General features: G+C 46.2%; 1 protein-coding gene across 3 annotated transcripts in view; it reads right to left on the bottom strand.

The window, feature by feature from the left end:
* The window catches only part of ELP2 (elongator acetyltransferase complex subunit 2), a 964,760-nt gene that overhangs the window by 900,573 nt on the left and 42,788 nt on the right, over positions 1-21,399 (bottom strand). For all 3 annotated transcript variants that reach the window (XM_078687686.1, XM_078687687.1, XM_078687688.1), the window contains one exon: positions 4,908-4,978. In XM_078687686.1, the coding sequence (XP_078543812.1) occupies positions 4,908-4,978 (71 nt within the window). The remainder of the gene's footprint in view (positions 1-4,907; positions 4,979-21,399) is intronic.

Genomic DNA, 21,399 nt, shown 5'->3' with positions numbered 1-21,399 from the left:
GTGATAAGGCCCTCCCCAGTTCCTCCTCCCATCTCCTTTGGCCCGCTGACTTGCCCTGGGGGGGGACGGAGTGAGCATTGTGTAGAGGTCAGATATGAGGTGTTTGTCCGAGTCTTTCGTCACCAGCCACTTCTCAAAGGCAGTCATGGGTCTGCCGACCAGAGGTGCGACTTCCGCATGGGTGAGCCAGTGGCGAATCTGAAAGTATTGAAACAGGTGGGGGGAAATGACATCATAGCCCTGTGTAATGTCCGCAAGGGCGAGAAAGCCTGTCAGGTAGAAGAGATGGCCGGCCGAGAAGTTGCTGATGTGGCACCATTGTGGGAAGGCCCCGGAGTTGGTGCCCGGCGGGAATTCCGGGTTGTCCAGTACAGGCGTTAGAGGGGATGGGAAAGTGGTGAGTCCTCTCTTGGTCGCCACTGTGTTCAATACCTGTAGGACAGTGCGGGTGGGAAGGTCTTTTTAAGGCATTTAAAAGGGCCAAGATAAATGATGGCATCAGACTTGCATTTAGGTGCGTGGGTTAGGGAGGGGAGGTACCCCTTTAAAGGAGGATTCTCAGCATACGCAATCTCCATGAGGTGGCGCTCAAAGGGGCCCATTGCCGAACGGACAGCCTGATGGATGGAGGTATACACAGCCTCGCAGAACATCTAGGGGGAGGACCTGCTAGGATTCCTCTTCTACCTAGTCCCCTTCCATGTCAATGACAAGCCCTAGTGGCTAAAGGGCATGTGTGAGGGAAAAGAATGTCTGCCTAAGTTAAGTATCCCAATTTATGTTTTGTGAGCCCGAGGCCCTGAAGTTTTTTGACTGGGATAGTCTATAGCCAGGGTCTTCCAACTGTGGGGCGCGACCCCCAGGGGGGCCGTGGAGTGATGTGAAGGGGGTCGCGCATTCACAGTCACACTTCTGCCCTGGCATACAGGGCTTCAGCTTCCCTCCTTCCCCGTCCTGTGTCTCAGCCTGGGCTGCTGCAGTGCAGCTCGCGCTCCTGGGGGCTCGGCTGGGCAGTGTCTGGAGTCTTATCTTCGGCATGCCCGAGTTTTTCACAGGTCTTTAAAGACCATTAGCATATTTACATGCCTTTGTTAACTGGTTACCAAAGCTTAGTTTTTTTTATGGTTCCAGTGCCCCCTGGGCCCCCACTCTGTCTATTCCTTACATTTGTATTTTTACACTTACTGCTGTAGTGTGAGAATGGATTTAATGAAAAGGAATATAAAGTTGGGTTGCCAAAAGAAACATGCCTGCTGTATGTTGCTTAAAGAGCCTGCAGAGACCTGCTCTTGACACTAAATAGAGTTATAAATACAAAAGTATGTATTAATTAATTATGTGACTTTTCTGTCTTTATTCTCTTTAATTATCAGCCATGGATCATTGAGGCATCCCTAGAACACAATTAAAAGTGCTTTCTATTTATATTTGCTGTTCTAAGTATTCACAGATAAGTGCCAAAAATACAGCGTTAGGTGACTGCTTATTTATGGGCCATCAAAATTATGAGCTGGTAACCCTAATCATTAGACTGGACGTTTGTTGCAGGATCAGCACATTATTTATTTCCTCCACCCTCGATCCCTGATTAATGCCATTATAGCAATAGTTTAACTTATATCTAAAACCCTACACTTCAAGTTTCTGGGAATACACCCTGCTTTCAGACAACTCATTTCTCATTCTCACCTTCACTTTCACGTTCACCCTGCACTCCCAGGGATCACAATGCACTCCCAGGGATCACAATGCACTCACACTGATCACCATGCACTCACAGCGATCGTCATGCACTCACAGCGATCGCCATGCACTCACAGCGATCGCCATGCACTCACAGCGATCGCTATGCACTCACAGCGATCGCCATGCACTCACAGCGATCGCCATGCACTCACAGCGATCGCCATGCACTCACAGCGATCGCCATGCACTCACAGCGATCATCATGCACTCGCACTGATCACCATGCACTGACACTATTCACCCACTCACACTGCACTCACACTGATCACCATGCACTCACACTGATCACCATGCATTCTCACCAATCACCATGCACTCACACCAATCACCATGCACTCACACCAATCACCATGCACTCACACCAATCACCATGCACTCACACCAATCACCATGCACTCACACCAATCACCATGCACTCACACCATTCAGCCGCTCACCCTGCACTCACAGTAATCACAATGCACTCACACTGATCACCATGCACTCACAACATTCACCCGCTCACCCTGCACTCACAGTGATCATAATATACTCAGTGATCACAATGCACTCTCACTGATCACCATGCACTCACAACATTCCCCCGCTCACCATGCTCTCACAGTGATCACTGCACTAAAAATAGGCTTGCATTGTCCACTCTGTACCTCACCCTGCAGTCACATGACCACACTTCTCACCCTGCACTCATGTGACACTTCACTCACCTGTCCCCACCTCACTGCTCAATCTGTAGCTCACTCAAACAAGGCCATCACTAACCATGCACTAATTCTTCCCACTCTGCACTTACAGCCGAACCCAAATTCATATGGTCACCTCACTCACCCTGTAGTCACTCCTTTTACCCTACTCTCACACTGTTGCATTGCACACCGTGCAGTCACATGGGCACTCTTGTCACCCACACAGTGCAGAAGGTTAAAGTGCCTGGTACAAAGAATATGTACCATGCACATCACAGAACTGAGTGTGAGTAAACTATGAGTAGCGCTATAAAAAAAATGAAATGTTTGTCAGACAGGTGCTATAGAGAGATGAGGTGTATTGTTGGTGAGTGATAGTGAGGGAATTCATGGAGAAGGTGAAAAGACTGTTGCACCGTGTGCGACCAGTGCTAGGGCCAGCCCTGGCTGGGAGTGTTAACCCCCCCTCGAAGTTCGGGTCTAGTGGATCCCCTGCTTCTGCCTATTATTATTTACATTTGTAGTGTGCTACTGTTACCAAAGGGTGTCCTGGGGCTAATAACCATCTGCCAGCAATGTGAGAGAGGGATCCGGGGTTGGGAGAGGAGAGAAGAGAGGGATGGAATGAAGGGGGTGAGAGGAAAGGGGCATGGGTAAACTGCTTAACTCTGCACAAGACCGCCGCGGTTTGAAGGGACCCTTGCTGCTCCCGGCCATGGCCAGGTGAGCTTCTAATGTGGCAGGGCGTATTCCTGCGGAGTGGGAGGCCCTTCAAAGAGGTTGACTAGACATGTTTCTGATGTTAATTGCTGTATTTTAGTTATAAACTGGTACTGATGGGGTTTCCTCAGTGTTACTGTGTTAAAAAAAAATCAAAATAATAAAGCAAAGCTACCCCAAAATACGAAGCATCACAGAACATTATTTACATTTTCTACTCGCACCATTTAGTCAAGCCTGTCGCATAATTTGGTCCTCACCTTCCTCATAATTCCAGTAGCCCTGCCTAGAGGTTTAGAAATTTTTGTCAGGAGGGGGTCCTTATGCCTGAAAATATTGACAGGGTGGTCTCGGCATCCAAAAGTTTGAAGACCTCTGGTATAGAGGTTTGGGCATGCAAAGCACTGTATATGGGTGTCAACCCAGGGGGCGGATTCACCCTATCTGAAACGTGTATCCTTGCGCTTGGGCCGGGTACCAAACAACAGCCTTAATGCCAAGTAGGCCTTCGCTCTGGGGGGAATTGAAAAAAGGTCAGAGACCTAAGAGTTAATTACAGACCCGCACCGTAGCGGGCAGCAGGCTGTTAAAAATAAAGGTACAGACTCGGGCAAACACGGGTGTCATGGCTTCCAAGGCGGCTCGGGCAGTGGCTTTGCAGGGACGCAGGTCTGGCAGTCTTGTTTAGAGAAATTGACAAAGACGTGCATCCCTCACAGAGCAGCGGGACGAGGGACACGCTATCCCTGCACACTCTAGCGGCTCCTGGCTGCCACCGTGTCAGTACAGCTCGAGACTGAAACTGTCACCGCGACTGGAGTGATGAGGATGTTCCAGCGGTTCAGAAGCGTCGCGGCGAAGGCGTCACAGCACACAGACAACCCCACAATGAGGCTCAAAACGAATCACACAAACTAAGGAGTAAATATCTTGGTGACTTAACTGCTGGAAGAGCAGGAAAAGAAAGAGGCTATTTCCCAGAAGCCTCGTGCCTTTGTGGTTGTTCGACACTGCTCATTGGTTTATTTTGGTTGACCTATCCCAGGGAAAGATAGTTTGTTCATGTTTACTAAAGTTGAACAGTGCTGGAAAGAAAAAGAAAATAAGCAGAGCATAATCCTTGCCTCCGGTCCTGACATAGAAGTCTAGAAAATCATAAACAAACTGTTGAGATTTAGGAAGTGGAACAGTGGCATACAAGTTCATTGAACTCAATCACTGCTTTGGCTGCATAAAAGTAAAAAACATAAATACCACATACGGAGAGCTGCCTTCTAGTTCTACTACCCTTCACTGCCATTTGCTGTCTCTTTTGCTCTATTTCCCTATTCTCCTCCTTCCTCATTAGTACTATTTAGTCCGAACATATGAGCTGCTACGGGATGCACTTTATTAATTGTGGTGTTAAATTGAAGAGGTGGAATTACAATAGTTGCAAAGATTATGCAGATTATGACAGTGAACCTGGAAATTGTCTTGGAGTTAAAAAGATAGGAAGACCAGCGAGTGGAACTTTCCAACCAAAATGTATGGGAAAGAATGAACAAATATTTATTAAAAAAAAACTTAAATATGTAAACCCTCACATTTATCTTTGACCAAGAAATAGCCCACTGTCTAACTTAAAGGATGAAAACGTTTCCGGTTCGTATCCACGATGTACTAGTACTGCAGGCAGAGTAACAAAAATATGAAACTGATTATCATTTGTTTTGTTTGAAACATTAATGAACGGGGATATAAGAATCAGCCTACCTGGTTCTGCCTTAGTTGCCAAAGGATGACAAGTTTATCAGATCCTCCAGAAACCAATTCAGTCTCAGGAGCTAAAACGAAAGAAATCATAAATGTATATAAACATTGACATTTCAAGCTTAATCCTCTCCATTCACCACATATGTTTCACTGGACAATACCGTTGTGCACATTACCAAAATCAGAACTCTCAATAGATCGGAGTTGGTTACTTAGCTTGCAACGGTAGCTGCCCCATCCATTTCGTAGTAATCAACGTAGTAAATATGGCATTTCACATTACTTGCACATTCAGCTCTATAGTACAATAACACCAGAAGCTTTTACACAGCTATTTTGTTAAGTCACAGATTATGCTTCGTTTTTTTCACCCTGAAGAACAGGAAAGAATAATGACACGTCACATGGATCATATGTGACTAACTTCACAGAAGAAGAAAGCCCGTTACCAAGTATGTTACTTGTTTACATCTCAAATTAGGTATTGAACAGCCTATGAAAACAAAAGAAAATTCGGATGCAGTGCATGTGTGGCACGCAGCGCCCAGACACCTGCAGTGGGAGCGCAAGTTTACGTTGGCCACGCCGCTGTGGAACCCTGAGAGGTTGGGGAGCCTTTGGAAGACGAAGGGGTACGGCAAATGGGACATCATTGGGATTTCTAGGATCAAAGATTTATGGGGTGAGGGCAGGATATATTCCTTCAAGGAACTGCAAACGCAGTACAAATTAGCCGGCATCGAATTTGTTCGCTACCTGTAAGTCCGACACGCGCTATCTACTCAGGTGCCGGAGGGCACGTCTCTCCCTGAAGCCTCCCCCATCGAGGATAGGGTGCTTGAGGGACATTTGCCAGAAAAAGCCATCTCTCTTATTTATAAGAAGCTGGTGAATAATATGGAAGACCCGTTGCAGGGATTGAGGGGGAAATGGACTGGCGAAGGGCTGGAGTTAGATGATGAGGATTGGCAGGTGGCGGAGTCCTCCCCGCGGGTGGTGGCCAACCAGGCGAGACTCCGGCTGGTGCAGCTTAAAATCCTACATAGAGTTTATGTTACGGGTTCGGGCCTGGTAGGCATGGGTCGGGCGGAGAGCACCCAATGCAGACGGGGTTGTGTGGAAATTGGGACGTTCATGCATATACTCTGGAGCTGCGGATGGATACAACAGTATTGGGCAGATATTCATGAAGAATTACAGTCTGTATTGGGGGTAAATCTGAGACCGGAAGCTCGCAGATGTATACTGAATATCTGGGAACCCACGGATCTTAACACATACACCACACAGTGGGCGTCACTTGCTTTTATGATAGCGAAGCAGAACATTGCACAATTGTGGGGGGCTGGTCTACCACCCCGGGTGGGGAAGTGGAAAGAAGATCTAGATTGGTGTATGTTCAGAGAGAAATCGGTTTTTATTGCACGGGGTTGCCCAGGGAAATGGAGTAAGATCTGGGGAGCGTGGAATGAGTATAGAGGTGACATCTGTCCCCCACCAAGAAGACAGGGTGAAATGGAAGCTCCTGAAACCCCCCTGATCAGCTGAATGTAACAGTGATTATTTATTTTGCTAAAGTGATTTTGACTCTGTATTGGAAATGCCAGCCTATATGTACTCATTTTATTGTCAATGGTCGACTGTTTAATAAAAAGAAATATAAAAAAAAAAAAAAAAAGAAAATTCGGAGTGTTAGGATCTTATTACATTGATATGCCTATCACTAAGTGGCATGGTGAGCAAAGAATGATGGATTTAACCCAGATATCCTGACTGGGGGTGAGTATTTGATTTGCTCTGCATTCCGTCCATCATCTGTGTGTCTTTTGCTTTCTTGCCTTAAGTGCACCGGGTATGCCCAGACATGGGTCCCGGGCTCCCTGTGCCACTGAATTCAAGCTAGCCTGGCTGATGAGGGGTGATAAGCTGAAACCGGTCTCAGGATGCTTGTCTCTGGTCCGGGGAGGACCTGGCTTGGCAGTTCGGACTGGACTGCTCCCATGAGGCAGAGGGTGAAGACTGATTTGCATATGGCTGGGTCTAAACTGGGATGGCATGGTGAGCAAAAGAAAGATGGATTGAACCAAGATCTATTGACTGGGGGTGAATGTTTGATTTGCTCTCCATTCCGTCCATCATCTGTATGTCTTTTGCTATCACGGACTGTATGCAGAACACCGAACTGGGCTAAAGAGGTTAATCTGCCTCATAGCTCTCGGGTTCTGTTTATCTCACAGAAAGCTGATTTATGAAGGAGGTTATAAACAGTAAATAACTTAGCATGCTAACGGAGCTAGGCAGCAACTGTGTGTGGAGGAGGGGACAGACATCTGGCACAAACCAGATAACGTCAGATCTCTGATCTCTGCCATGTATAACCCCCATAATATTAAAATCTATCACTGACTGGGTACGGAGGGGGGAAGGCTGACATTAATAGCAGGAAGTGGGCAGCAACATGAGGAACAGTGGGATATGAAGCAAGACATCGGACTCGAGGGTCAAAAACATTAGAGACAGCAGGAGGAGGGCGGGACGGAGCATCAAGACAAACCTTTTAAATATTGTTTTGTCTTGAAAATGTAACGTTCTGTTCACAAGCAAATAGAACAGCAATGTCAGGCTGTTATTTCGTATTCAAATCCTGCTTCCTTATTCTGATAATTGTTATAAAAGTCCAGTGCCAGGAAAGATGGGAAAGGTATACCCAAACACGCACTGTCCTGTAGGTATAAAAAAAAAAAAATTATAATTGCTCGTCGACTGTATCAATTCTTATTTATAGGGAGATACATTGACCCGCTGCAGTGAGACTAAGAAACGCGTATGGTGATAAACGGTCACAAAAACAAGCATTTGCAATGCAGTAGGTTTCGCATTTACGCGAGTTTGAGCTATTGGCATTGTAAATGACAATGCCTTTTATTTATCTTTTGGGTTTTAAAACATAAATAAAAGGCATTGTTATTTACAATACTAATAGCTTAAACTCTTGCAAATGCGAGACCTATTGCATTCCAATAAAGGGCCTTCAAGACCACTTGTTAGATTGTAATTATCAGAGGAAGACACCGGCCTGCGACGTCTTCAAAGTAGTGATAAATAGTGTAGTGAAGAAGATGTGCAAGTGTTGTAAATTACACAGACACAAAATGTGAAGTGAGAGTTCCATAGGATCTGAACTAACAAAGCGCTCCAATGCCTTTCGCTCAGGGATTACACTGTCGTGGCTCAGGAGGAAGAGCGGGCAGTGGGGCTATTTCCTGCCCTCCCCATGATTTGAGTGTGCAGTGTGGCATTGCATACTGTCATCGCTATCTTTGGCCTAACAAAAAACACTCCTGCTGCAGTAGAGCCCTGGCTTCACCTCCTGGTGCAGGGCGGGCTGTGCTTTATGGCAGGTATGGAGAGACGGAGGGATGGTCTCGGCTGCAGCTCCAGCCTTGTACAGTGCCCCTGCTATTACTAGTGAGCGAGAGGCGCTGAGGTGATGGTACTGGTGGTGCTGATATTGGTGGTGGTGGTATTGGTGGTATTGGTTGTGGTGGAGGTGGTGGTATTGGTGGAGGTGGTGGTTATGATGGTGGCGGTTATTGGTATTGGTGGTATTGATGGTGGTGCTACTGGTATTAGTGGTGGTGGTATTGGTGTTGGTGGTGGTATTGGTAATTGTGGTGGTACTGGTGTGGTACTGGTGGTGGTATTGGTGGTGGTGTTGAATTAATGTATACCTACAGACCTAATCATGTCCCATTTGCGAGATACACAATATAGCTCTCAGCCACATAAGGTCCTGGCCCATCTATCAGACCACAAACATGGCTCTACCCCCATTGTCAGACAGACGTGGCAAAACCCCAGAGCTAAAATGATAAACCTGGCACAGTCCCTCCCTCTCAAACCAAAATTCCATTTCTAGCCATGCTTCCACTGTCAAACACGCCGACATGACCATGTTCCAACTGTCATACCTTAAGCTCTAGCCACACAACGCTACCAGGGCCAAAACCTCCAATGTCAGACTCACAGAAGGCACGGACAAGGGAGGGAGGGGGGGGGGGGGGAGTAGGGAAGGTAGTAGGAGAACCTCATTAAAGAAGATAGTGCCACAGTCTAAATAACATATACCATGTAACGCTCAAAGTAAAGGGGCCGGTAGCCATGGGAGGATACGATATGGGCGTAATAAGGAGGGACTAACAAGCCTATAAACGAATATGAAGGCAGCATTACGAAGGAAAATATGGGCGGGGGAGTGGGTGGGGCTTCCATCACATACTGAACTACAGCAGCTCTTCACCAGAGCAGCGCTTTTGCGCTGACTCTAGGCTCGACCTACAAAAGAAAGTCAGGAGCTAAGTTTTAATTAGCATTTCACACGTCTGCCAATTGCTTCTATGATATAAATTCAGACCTGCTGGAATTATGCATTTCTGTGGCCGCAGCTTTGTATGCATAATCATAAATATTCCTCATTTGCCACAAAAAAGCGCCATCTGCTGTATAATTTAAATACTTCACCAGAAATTGTTTATTTCCACCTACTAAACAAAAATTGTTACATGTGATTCTAAGCAGTGGGTCCTTTGTAAAGTTTAACTAACCAGTCACCTTTCAGTAGCTGACTGCTGTGTTCAGGTGTTAGACTGGTACTAATGTGGCACAACTTTGCCCAGTCACGTTTTCACTTTTAATAGTTGTTAAAATGACAAAATAAAGAACTAATACTGCTACAGATTGTGCTGTGTTATGCTGCATGATTTCCCTTTCGTAGGTCCATAATCCTAGTGGCCCTGCATATAATATCATCTTTATTGTCTGTCTTTTCATCCAACACCATGTTGTATTGTGGGTTTATAGGTTTGCTTTTAATGCCGCCGTTATGGGTTCAAAACGCCAGTGTGCAAAGTGATGTTAGAATTCCAGGACTGGCCTAAGGTGTTGTGTGTGACATTAAGGCACTGTCGCCTATGCTTTACATGTTTAAGTAGTCATCTAGCCCATTTCAAGAACTTCTTGTTTGACACTGAAAACCAAAACTAAATTCTGCCTACATATTTGGAAAGGGTCAACACACAAAGGGAGGACAGGGCAAAAGATCCATATTTGGAAAGGGTTCAATTTTCATTCACATGATGCATTGAAACAAACATTGGCAATGCAAATGGTTTTGTCTTTTTTGTAGTGAAAAGTTTAATACCGAGCTTCACAACACAAAAACATAACAACATAAACAGCAGTAGTTAAACCTTCCCAGACGCACAGAATAATTAAAGTCAGGGAGAAGGAGGGACTTCGCATGGGGCAAGCAAACTGAATGGGTAGCGAGGGGAGTCAGCGGACTCTTACGCACTCTCAACCCGAGAGTACCACTCTTCACTGCTTGGGCCGTTTCCTAGTTATGGGTTAATCAGGTTTGGTAAGATTATGTCCCTCAAGTTGACATTATAACTTCTCTTTGTAAAATCAGACCAGAAATTGTATTAGTGAACAAAAATAGTTTTTACTGGTGTCTCCATACTGTAAGATTAAAAACAGGAGGGTCAAGAAAGGCACACTACTTCTCTTTTCCATACCATGTTTCAGCTCTTGATTATTACCTCCATGGAGTCAGGGGCCCACCTCAAGACTACAGATCTTGGCATTTCATATCAAATATTGTTGAACAGTCCCAGGGCATGTTATGCGAGTGCATGCAGAAGATGGGGCAATAGCAATGGAAACAAACCTTTTTCATAAAACAGGCAGATCTGGGGCAGAAACCGTGTAAGCTTCTGTCCTTCAGAGTACAGGAACGGCTGGAACAAGAGCAGTGAAAACCTTTGCCATCACAGGACACATGCAAATCAGATAGGAGCAGTGTAAGTTGACCTCGAACAGAACATGTACAGACCAGAAAGTAACAGTGCAAGGTTTACTTACTCATAGGAACACTTTAAGCCAGCACTAGGATTGTTTCCATCCCCAGTTGAAGGCACAGTTTTCTGTACAACCAATCCTAACAGTGGTGCTACAGTGGCTGCTTGTACTGAAAATATGTCACTTCCTGATCTTGGCAGCCTGGGCATACAGTTAGAGCCTGAATATGAGTTTGGCATTATGAGAGTGGGACCGTCATGCTGTCGTCCTGCTCCCACACTGCCAAAGCTGTGTGCACATCACCCACCAGATTACGACTTCTACACTCACTGGCAGGCAGTTCATTGGTGGTCTCACGGTAGCACCTATGAATTCTCTACCCCTTAACATTGCCTGCTCTCGTATATCTCACACTATACTCTCTTCTCACAGCTACTCACTTGAACATTTTTCAATAGTTTCCCCATATTTGTCTTACACGCATGACCACCCACTTTCTCTTTCGAACCCTGCACCTCTTTTTCTCTACCTCTCAGACCATCCTCTCAGGTGGGAAACAGTGTTTACAACGCTGGCAATACCACGCTGGTAGGTTTCAATGCGGACGTTTCATCGTCCGCGTTGTTACGACGCATGGCATTACATCGCAAGTTGTTTCTATGACTTGCGCTAGATGGCGTGCAACACCAGGGAATGTGTTGGATTTTAAATCCAACACACTCCCTGCTGTTGCGCTAACTGGAGTAGGAATAGTAATTTATGCTATTCCTAAGTCCAGCGTGCCATCGACTTGCGATGTAAAGCAATGCGTGGTAACAACGCGGACGATGTAACGTCCGCGTTGTAACCTACTGCGGGGTAATGTACGGTGTAGTAACGTCATACATTCTCTCTTCACCGTTTCATTTGCACACGTATTTAAGTCCATCCTCTGATACCCTGCTTTATCATCCTCACTTCCCTCAATCTCGCAGACACGCTACTCTTCACGACAGTCACCTCAATGTTTTAGCTCAAAACCCCTTTCGCCTGCCTTCCTTTCACATATCTTCTGGTCTAACCTTTTTCTCACACCCTTCTCTCAGAAAGCCTCTTTTCTTTCCCACTCATTCCACCACCATGCTATTTTCACTCACACACCCCCTCACCTCTCAATGAAATGCTCCTCTCACAAACACACACAATCCATTTTCTCCTTCAGATTCTCCTTTCCATCGCAAACCCCACTTACCTGCCCTTCCCACACACTTCACCTCCCTTACCCTTCCTTCTCTTGCTCCCACTATTGTCTTTCTCAGCTCCTGTTACTCACAAGCACGTTCACGCTTTCTCTCTCTCACACAGATGCAGACACTCGAGGGTGGCTGTGTTGTTTATTCTTCCCATGCCCAGATTGAATGATGGTTTTGTTTTTAAATTCTGCTGGGGAAAGCAAAGCTGTGTTCCACAATTTGGCAACGGCAGCTTAAAGGCTCTGCCCACGAAGTCTGAAAAGAAAATCCTACGTGGGATTGGAGACTTAAATCAAGGCAGTGATGGTTTCTAGCTGAAACGTGGATATTTAGTTGAGAAGTGGGAGAAAAATTGCCGTCCAGGACCATTTAAAAAAACAACAACAAAGTTTGTGTTTGTGTTGTGTTTTTTTATTTTTTGTTTTCCGTGTATGGAGAAGGAATAGTTACTCGGTAGGTGACTGTTACCGGGAGCAGCCGTGCTAACTCAATTGTAGTTTGAGGGCGCTCCAGGCACCTCGGTGCTGCACCAGTTGAACATGCCGAGGGCGGCCAGAGTTGTAAGTGGGCAAGAGAGATGATGGCTGTGACCACAGAGAGGAAGGACGCTGAAAAGGAAGCAGTTTTTGGAACACAGTGTGACAATAGTATGATTCCGCCAGGTGGCGCTGGTCCTCTACTTTTGGGACACAGAAGTCAAGTCTTCTTTGGGAAACATTGTTCCTTTGCAAAACAACTAGAGCTAGCGAATGGGCGTTATCTGTGAATTCATGTTTGGGGGAACGAACTAAACCATAAAACCTTCCACCCTCTTTAGGAGCGGCGGGGGTGGAGGCTTCGTCTCCGAATCAAGCCGGGTGTCAACTTCTTGGCTATGCAGTATCTCCATGGTGGGGTGCAGAACTGGTGACAGCCAGGGTGAGCCCCGGAGGCAGAGGCCGCCCGAGTGCAGGGATTTGGGCTGAGGGCGCGCTCCACCCTGCAGGGTGAGATTGTGCACGGTGTACTCGGGCTGACTACATGAAGCAGCGACTTGCCTCAGAACACACATCTCCGCACCGCCCCCTAACTCACCTAAATCAGTTTCCAAGTTGGGGGGAAGGGGGTTTAAAAATAGATGGGGGGCAAAAAACGGGGCTGGTAGGGCGCTAAAACAGCTGCTATAACACGTTATACGCGATTAGAAGCGCTTTAACTGCAATCACGCGACCAAGGGAGGGAGGTGTTGCTGTTTGCCAGCCCTTCTCCCCCCTCTGAAGATTTGCGGCCTGGAGCACGCCTTGGAAGAGACGCGGGAGGGCAGGAGCATGACGCCGTGAGCGTGCACGTTGGCGTTTCCTGCGGCTCGCGCGTTCACAGACCGGTGTCTGCTCGTGCACCGGTCTGTACCACTTGGGGAGGCAACACAGCGACAATAAGGCTCGCTAGCAGCAGCGCTTTGCGCTGCAACGCCAGGCGAGCCCTAAAAAATGGGAACCCAAGCGGCGACGTCATATACAAACATGGGTATGGGTAAAGCACCTCAGTTGCAAGAAGCAATTCAACCCAGCCACATCTGCCATAACATGATTGTGTTGGTAAAGCTTTTGAATTCCTACAGCGCTGCAGGTCTATGCAATGACATTGAAAGCACTACCGGGAGTGTGGTTTAATGCCGAAAGTTCACATACCATGGGAGACACACATGCAATCAGCTGCAGTCTTAAGTTTGAAACAGAAACTGTTAAACATTGTTCACCCCTGGAGTCTGTAATACAATCACTTTTAAAGGTTCATTGTAATAAATAAAAATTCTTGCTACATATAAATACAATGACTGGTGAATCCCTGGTGTTATGTTATGTTATGTTAGGCCCAGGTACCGAAGCTGCACATTTTCTTACATTGTCCTAATTTTACACAATAACATTTCTGCTGTGAACTTTTGCACATATAAATATGTGCAACAATGTTGGATTAGTTTCTCTGAAACTACTTTGTTTACACATCTAGCTTCGTATAACATTCTCACAATGCCTCGAACACCATGTACAAGGCCTCTTTACGCATTAGGTACAGATGTCATTCATTCTATCTTCGTCCACGGGGCGATTCAGCTATCAACATATCAGTGAACTAACTATTCTACACGTACATCGCAAGGCTGCTTTCTATTATAAATAATGAGCATACTGATAGATTGCCAGAGGCAGCACTTCAGCTTACACCGTGGTCCCTGCATGCTGAGACTTCACGCAGCAGTTTGACATCTGTGTGAGGGGGTGTCCAATCTGAGACCAAGACTGGCTCCTACATTCTCTCCTGCCAGGTTATGAGGTTGGAGCGGCACTTGGGATGGGGAGGGGATTCTTGGCTTCACACCTACACAAACACTAGGTACATGCAGAGTAGGGTTTGCAGAGTAGGAGTATGCCTCATTACTGTCTTGTTTAATATGCCTGCATATATACACATTGTTTTAGCACCATTGTAGAACTAGATCTACCATTTGCTCTTTTGGTGCTTGTAATTACTTTTATCTGCTTCTTCCTACTGATTATAGCAGCATATGAATTCTATACAAGAATAACACTGGTTCAATAATTATATTGAAAGCTTCCCAGTGTGTATTCTCTATATATTTCTCTGAGCACAAGTGAGCACATTTGACTGAGCAAATGGAACTTACCTGCCATACTGCTGGGAGCTGTGTTGTGCCGCTTTTCGTCCACGGGACGCCTGCCTGCTGTCTGCTAACAGCCTGGTGGGACTTCTGCTCCCAGGGTGCATCGCTTCATCTTGCCGGGCTAGAGTGCTAACAGCTGCTGCTGGGGAGGCGCTGACATCGCGCTATAAAGCGCAGCCTTCCCCCACGCAGCGCGGGGCCCTTTGGAACTTACCTGCCATACTGCCATACTGCTGGGAGCTGTGTTGTGCCGCTTTTCGTCCACGGGACGCCTGCCTGCTGTCTGCTAACACCCTGGTGGGACTTCTGCTCCCAGGTTGCATCGCTTCATCTTGCCGGGCTAGAGTGCTAACAGCTGCTGCTGGGGGAGGTGCTGACATCGTGCTATAAAGCGCCACCTTCCCCCACGCAACGCGGGACGCGAGCGGGCGCCGCCGGGAGAAGCCCGGGACAAGGGCGGGGCCGTCTAAGGCAGTCGTAGGCCGGTGGAGGCTGGGCTGGGCCACCCCCCTAACGTGACATTAACAAAGTGAGACTTTTATTTATTGTTTGTTTCTTGACCGCTGCATGTATTTTGGCTACAGGTATCCGGTTGTTAATATTAGCCCTTAGATATTTCTGATAAGATAAGGTCATTAAACGCAAAGGGAAATGGCTCTACGATCAGGGAAGGGGAGGAAGGCAGCGTCAGGCCCTATTGGGAGGACCGTTACTGGGACTCTAGACCAGTTTATAACTAGAGCTGCAGTAGTCCTAGAGCATGAAATAACCCTCACTGAAAGGCGATTATCACTAGAACCTCTATACTCGAAGCGATCTTCGCTGGGCACTATTATGTCAGCAAAAACACCAGAACAGCTATGTACCCAGATATCTAATGGTGATAGCCTTTTAGAAGTGAGTGTTGGGTCTGCTGGGCCTATTACCTGTGCTTCGGTTAATACTACAAAAGAAAGCACCTTATCAGAAGAAATTGGGCCCGCAGAAACGAGTACCCTTAATGTTCTAACTGACTTACCATCTAAAAAACAAGTAACAGGCCCAGCACCGACTGGTAAAATGAAGCGTGGGGGAGGATTGCAAAAGGGGAGATGACCGAAAGTAATTAAAACAACCAACAAAGGGGGGAATCTATCCAGATCCATCCAATCAACATTAAATAATGCTCCCCCTCGATGGCCCACTAAAACCCCAAACATCTCTACGCCACAGCCACCTAAGCGACCTCTCTTTAACATCACAAATACCAGAAGGCTTCATGGAACAAGTAGAGCAGATAATGAAGTCATTAATGCTACCTTTAATAGAAAGAATGAAAGTCATCATTGAGAATCTGGGGAAGCTAGATGCTAAGTGTTGGCCACCCGAAAAATGGAACTGAAGGAGGCCACATGGCGGGAGCTTTTAGATCCTTTGACTCTTTCCAGTAGTTCCAGATTTTGGAGTATTATTAATAGACCTCTCTTTACAACGGAAAGAGCGGAGGAATTGGGCACCAATATAATGGAAGAAGAATGGGTGTCTCATTTTGATGCTATTTTTAAAAGTAGATCAATTCTACCGCAGTTGCCAGTAAGAACACTGAATGAGAATGCAGTCGTGTTTACTTTAAGAGAAGTGGAGGATGGTATCAATAATCTTTCAAGTAAGAAGGCTCCAGGTCCGGATGGTATCCCACCGGACTTTTTTAAATCTAACCCCACTCTTTGGGCATCAATCCTGGTGGCGGTGATTAATGTAGCCGCCATGGAAGGGTGCCCAAAGTCATGGGGAGTCTCCACAATTGTTCCAGTGTTTAAAAAGGGAGACCGTAACTGTACCTTGAATTACAGACCAATTTCCCTCATCGACTCCGTGGTTAAGGTCACAGGTGGAGTCGTATTAAATAGATTGACTGCCTGGGCGGAAGAAAACAAGATTATTTCCGATATCCAGTATGGGTTCCGCCCAGGCCACTCGACCGTAGCACAATGTCTTAATCTCAATCTAATCCTCGGAAAGTACACCATTGCCCGCCAAGGGACAATCTACATGGCCTTCATGGATCTTTCCTCCGCCTTTGACTGTGTCAACCGGGGGAGGAGTCAAATTTGGTGGACTTCCTGATGGAATTACATAGAGATACTAGGGCGAATATCAGATTTGCCAAGGACCTCAAGGTAACCAGGAATTTTAACACAGAAAGGGGGTATGCCAGGGGTGTATTTTAGCCCCTTTCCTTTTCAACCTCTATATCAATGACTTAGACAAGACGTTGTTGGAAACTGGGGCTGATTTCACTTATGTGGGACGCCGGGGACTGCCCGACTTGCTATATGCAGATGACGCAGTCCTTTTAGCATGTACCCCCAAAAGTTTACAAACCCTGCTAGATGCTTTTCGTGGGTTTATGGCTGATAGAGATCTGGCCGTAAGTAACTCTAAATCTTACGCAATGCAGGTAGGGCTGCGCTCCAGAAAGTAGTTCCCCTTTAAGGTGAACCGAGAAAGAGTGCCAATATCTCCAACCTTCTCCTATTTGGGCGTCCTACTGGATGATCGCCTGAACAGGGGCGCATTGCTAAAAAAGAAAAGGGGAGAGGTTACCAGGTCCAACACAGCAATATTTAACTTTGCAGCTAAAATGGGCAACCGCCCAGTGGCTGCAATGTTGAAGATCTATCAAGCTAAGAATGTATCGATAGCTAGCTATGGGAGTGAATTATGGGGTATACTGGTCTAGAAGGTATACAGGTGACGGAAAATCAGTTTTTAAAGCAGCTGCTGGGTGTTCCCAAAGGGACTGCGAACTTAATTGATCACGAAGAAACTGGCCTTCCATATATTTGTGATATTCTGGCTATGCGCCCCTTAATTTTCTGGCTCAAATGTTGGTTAAACGAAAATTTAGAACTTACTCAAAAACTACTAAAAGAGACTTTGAGCATGGACCACATGATCGACATACCGTGGTTGAAGTATTTAAAGGGGTGCTTTAGCGAGCTGGGGCGTCCGGACCTGTTTTTAACACCTGATTGTATTATTAGGGCAGACGTGGCTTTTGTAAAACACTCTTTTATTTTGCGCAAAAAAATGAAAAGAGAGGAGACAGAACTGTTAAAGAATAGTGTCTGCAAGCACATGATGCTTAAGTCATCTCTAGAATTGGAGCCATGCTTATTGTGGCCGTTATCTGCCCACGAATGCTTTTTACTAATCAGGTTTAGAATGGATTATTTCCATCTTTTATTAGCTGTTCCCGAAGGGGAGTTATAAAGGCAAAGTGCTAGCACCCTGTGGCTGCGACAATATGTCTCCACAGGATCTGCTGCTCTTTGTGTTCTTTTGTAAATTTTATGAAACCCCAAGGAGGCTTTTTTTTAAATCTCTTTTTAAAAAAGTTACATTTTATACAGGTACGCCCCGCTCTCTATTTCTACAATTATTAAAACCAGAATGTATTCAGTTTGTGGCTGGATTTCTGAAATGTTCGTTAAGGTATAGAAAATGTTTAGAACCCTAAGGGACCTGGATGACATATTTTATGAATTAATTTTTTAAACAACTGAATCAATGTGATGCCCTACTCTTTTTAATTATTGAATACATAATGGAACTATTGTACTGTATGTTTGGGAATGTGTTTTGTGTCTTGCATATTTTTATAGACGATTTGTAATTTAATGGTATTATGTAACTTTTATGGCTTCCTATTCTGTGAACCGAATAAAGTTTAATGAAACTGACTGAGCAAATGGTTCTGATCTGTTACCACGCTCCCTGAGGGGTTAGGGTTGTCATGTTCAGCAGTTGCCAGAAGCCATTAACTCCCTGGTAAGGTTAGTGGGGTTTATGGTGGCCCAGTGAGCTAGCTGGTCTCTAAGCCAACATATCATGCAGGGGTGCCCGGAATCAGTCTAGATACCTCACCTAAAGTTTATGTTGTCCAACAAATGTGCAGATCCTATGGATTAGTGGGAACTATACAACACTGGTGTCTACTTGCAGGATATATTGTTAAGCAACCTCACATTAGATGCCACATTTGGAGAGCACAAGGAGGCATCCTCTTTATATTGGAAATATATATATTGATATTGGATAAATCATCAAAAGTTGAAAGCGAGCATCTTAAAGCTGGTTCCATTTTCATAAAATGGAGCAATAACAGCATGTTTACCTATTTAATCATATTCAAATAATCATACTGTCAAAAGGACAATGTAAATAGGTTGATCTTAATCCCGGTTGTCTTCTTAAACTTCACTTACATTAAGAAAGTATATTAGTTAAGGTTTGAACATTGAGCTAAGGAAACCAAAAATGTTATAGGATGAAAATCAATATAGTCTCCAGCTGAAAAAGCGCTTGTGAAACTAATGGCAGTGGAAAACAAGATAAGGACATGATTTGCAGCCCCCGGCTGAGCAGGTTTGGAAAACCAAACAAGTCGAGGCAACAGGAATAGTGCGCCAAAATAAAAATATATGGCCGATAGAGAAATGATTCATGTGACAGGACCAGTCTTCAAGGTGTGACTAAAGCAGCAAAAGGAGGGACAAAGGTACAAATAAAAAGGGATTTCAAAAGCCACATAAATCAACGAATGAAAAAGGATGGGGATATTGAAAGCCCATACAGTAGATACAGCATGTTTCAAGAGACAACGCATGCGCTGCCTAGGCTCAAACAAAAAATTATAGTTCCAGAATGCATAGTGATGTTGCAAAAAAAGCTAGAACCAGCTGAGGTTTCCCATAAGATGACGGGAGGGTGAATGATAAAATGAATGAATGATAAAATGTGACGAAATATACAAACTTAGTGTGCAATTTGTCGCATTTGGTTTATGTATTTAAGAAGCATTTTTTTAATTTTGTAACTATGCTTTGAAAATTCCATTAAATAGGTTTTTGAGATACCTATGGGATCAAATTTGCTTTTAAAAGATAATTTCATTTTATTTTACTAACGGTTCTAATTCACATTATGGTGCATGCCTGGGTTCCCTTTTACTTCAATCAATCAATCAATCAATCAATCAATCACAGAACTTATAAAGCACACTACTCACTAGTGAGGATCTCAAGGTGCTGAGCACGGGGGGGGGGGGCTGCTGCCACTGCTCGAAGAGCCAGGTCTTGAGGAGCTTCCTGAAGTTGAGCAGGTCCTGGGTCTGCCGCAGGTGGGTAGGGAGGGTGTTCCAGGTCTTGGCAGCGAGGAAGGAGAAGGATCTGCCTCCGGAGGTGGTACATTGGATTCGTGGGACGGCGGCGAGGGCAAGGCTGGCAGAGCGGAGCTAGCGGGCGGGGGCGTAGAAGAAGTTGAGTCTGTTGTTCAGGTAGGCTGGTCCGGAGTTGTGGACTGCTTTGTGTGCTTGGGTGAGGAGCTTGAAAGTGATCCTCTTGTTCATGGGGAGCCAGTGAAGGTCTCTTAGGTGGGGGGTGATGTGGCTGCGTCGAGGGAGGTTGAGGATCAGGCGGGCTGAGGCGTTCTGGATGCGTTGTAGTCGCTGTAGGTGTGTGGTCGGAATTCCTGCGTAGTGCGTTGCCGTAGTCGAGCCGGCTGCTGACGAGGGCTTGGGTCACTGTTCTTCTGGTTTCGATCGGGATCCACTTGTAGATCCTGCGAAGCGTGCGGAGGGTGTTGTAGCAGGAGGAGGAGACGCGCTGACCTGCTTGGACATGGAGAGGGAGGAGTCGAGGATGAATCAAAAGTTGCAGGCGTGGTCCGTGGGCGTCGGTGCTGTTCCTAGAGTTGTCGGCCACCAGGAGTCGTCCCAGGCGGACGGGGTAGGGCCGAGGATGAGGACTTCCGTCTTGTCTGAGTTCAGCTTCAGGCGGCTGCTCCTCATCCACTCGGCGACGGCCTTCATACCCTCGAGGAGGTTGGTTTTGGCGGTATGCGGGTCCTTGGTAAGGGCGAGGATGAGCTGGGTGTCGTCAGCATAGGAGATGATGTTCAGGTCGTGTTGGCGGGTCACTTGTGCGGGGGGGCCATGTAGATGTTGAACAGGGTCGGGCTGAGGGATGAGCCCTGGGGTACGCCACAGATGAGGTTGGTTGCTTCGGATCGGTAGGGTGGGAGGCGAACTCTCTGGGTTCTGCCAGAGAGGAAGGATGTGGTCCAGTCCAGGGCTTTCTCCCGAATTCCGGCTTCTTGGAGGCGTGTTCTTAGTGTGCGGTGGCAGACCGTGTCGAAGGCGGCTGACATGTCCAGGAGGATGAGGGCCGAGTGTAGGAGGGTGGATACCGGACTATGGTTACCCCAGATTTTTTGCCTAGTGTTTAGCGGGTTTTCGACTTAGTTGGCCTGGGATCCTGCTAATCAGGGCCCCAGGCTATCTGCTCTCTCCTTAAAATGGACTCCATGTACCCTAGGTACATACCTAATTGGATTGGGTCACCTTATCAGCCCCTGTACAGTGTACTATAGGTACCCAGGGCATAAGTGCAGCCAAGGCCTACCAGGGGCTGCAGCATATATTTTGCCACCCCTGGCTGGCCATCCAAACCGACACAACTGGCTGATCACTCAGCTGGGGCAAGGTCGTGTAATCACCCCTTGCTTAGATATAGTATACCTATATCTAAACCTATATCTGGACACATATATACCTATAAGTCACTCCTATGGCAGGCCTTAACAATCCTGGAGGCAGAGTGCTTGGTTTTATGTGAGATGGTGCTCTAGCATGAGCTGAGCCTGTCTGTAGCTTTCGGAACCATTTCCTTATAGCTGTTCCAGGATATTGCCA

This window comes from Lissotriton helveticus, chromosome 4_1, assembly GCF_964261635.1.
Source record: "Lissotriton helveticus chromosome 4_1, aLisHel1.1, whole genome shotgun sequence".
Taxonomy (NCBI): Eukaryota; Metazoa; Chordata; class Amphibia; order Caudata; family Salamandridae; genus Lissotriton; species Lissotriton helveticus.
The sequence above is the reverse complement of the archived record's forward strand: the minus strand, read 5'-3'. Positions and strand labels throughout refer to the sequence as shown.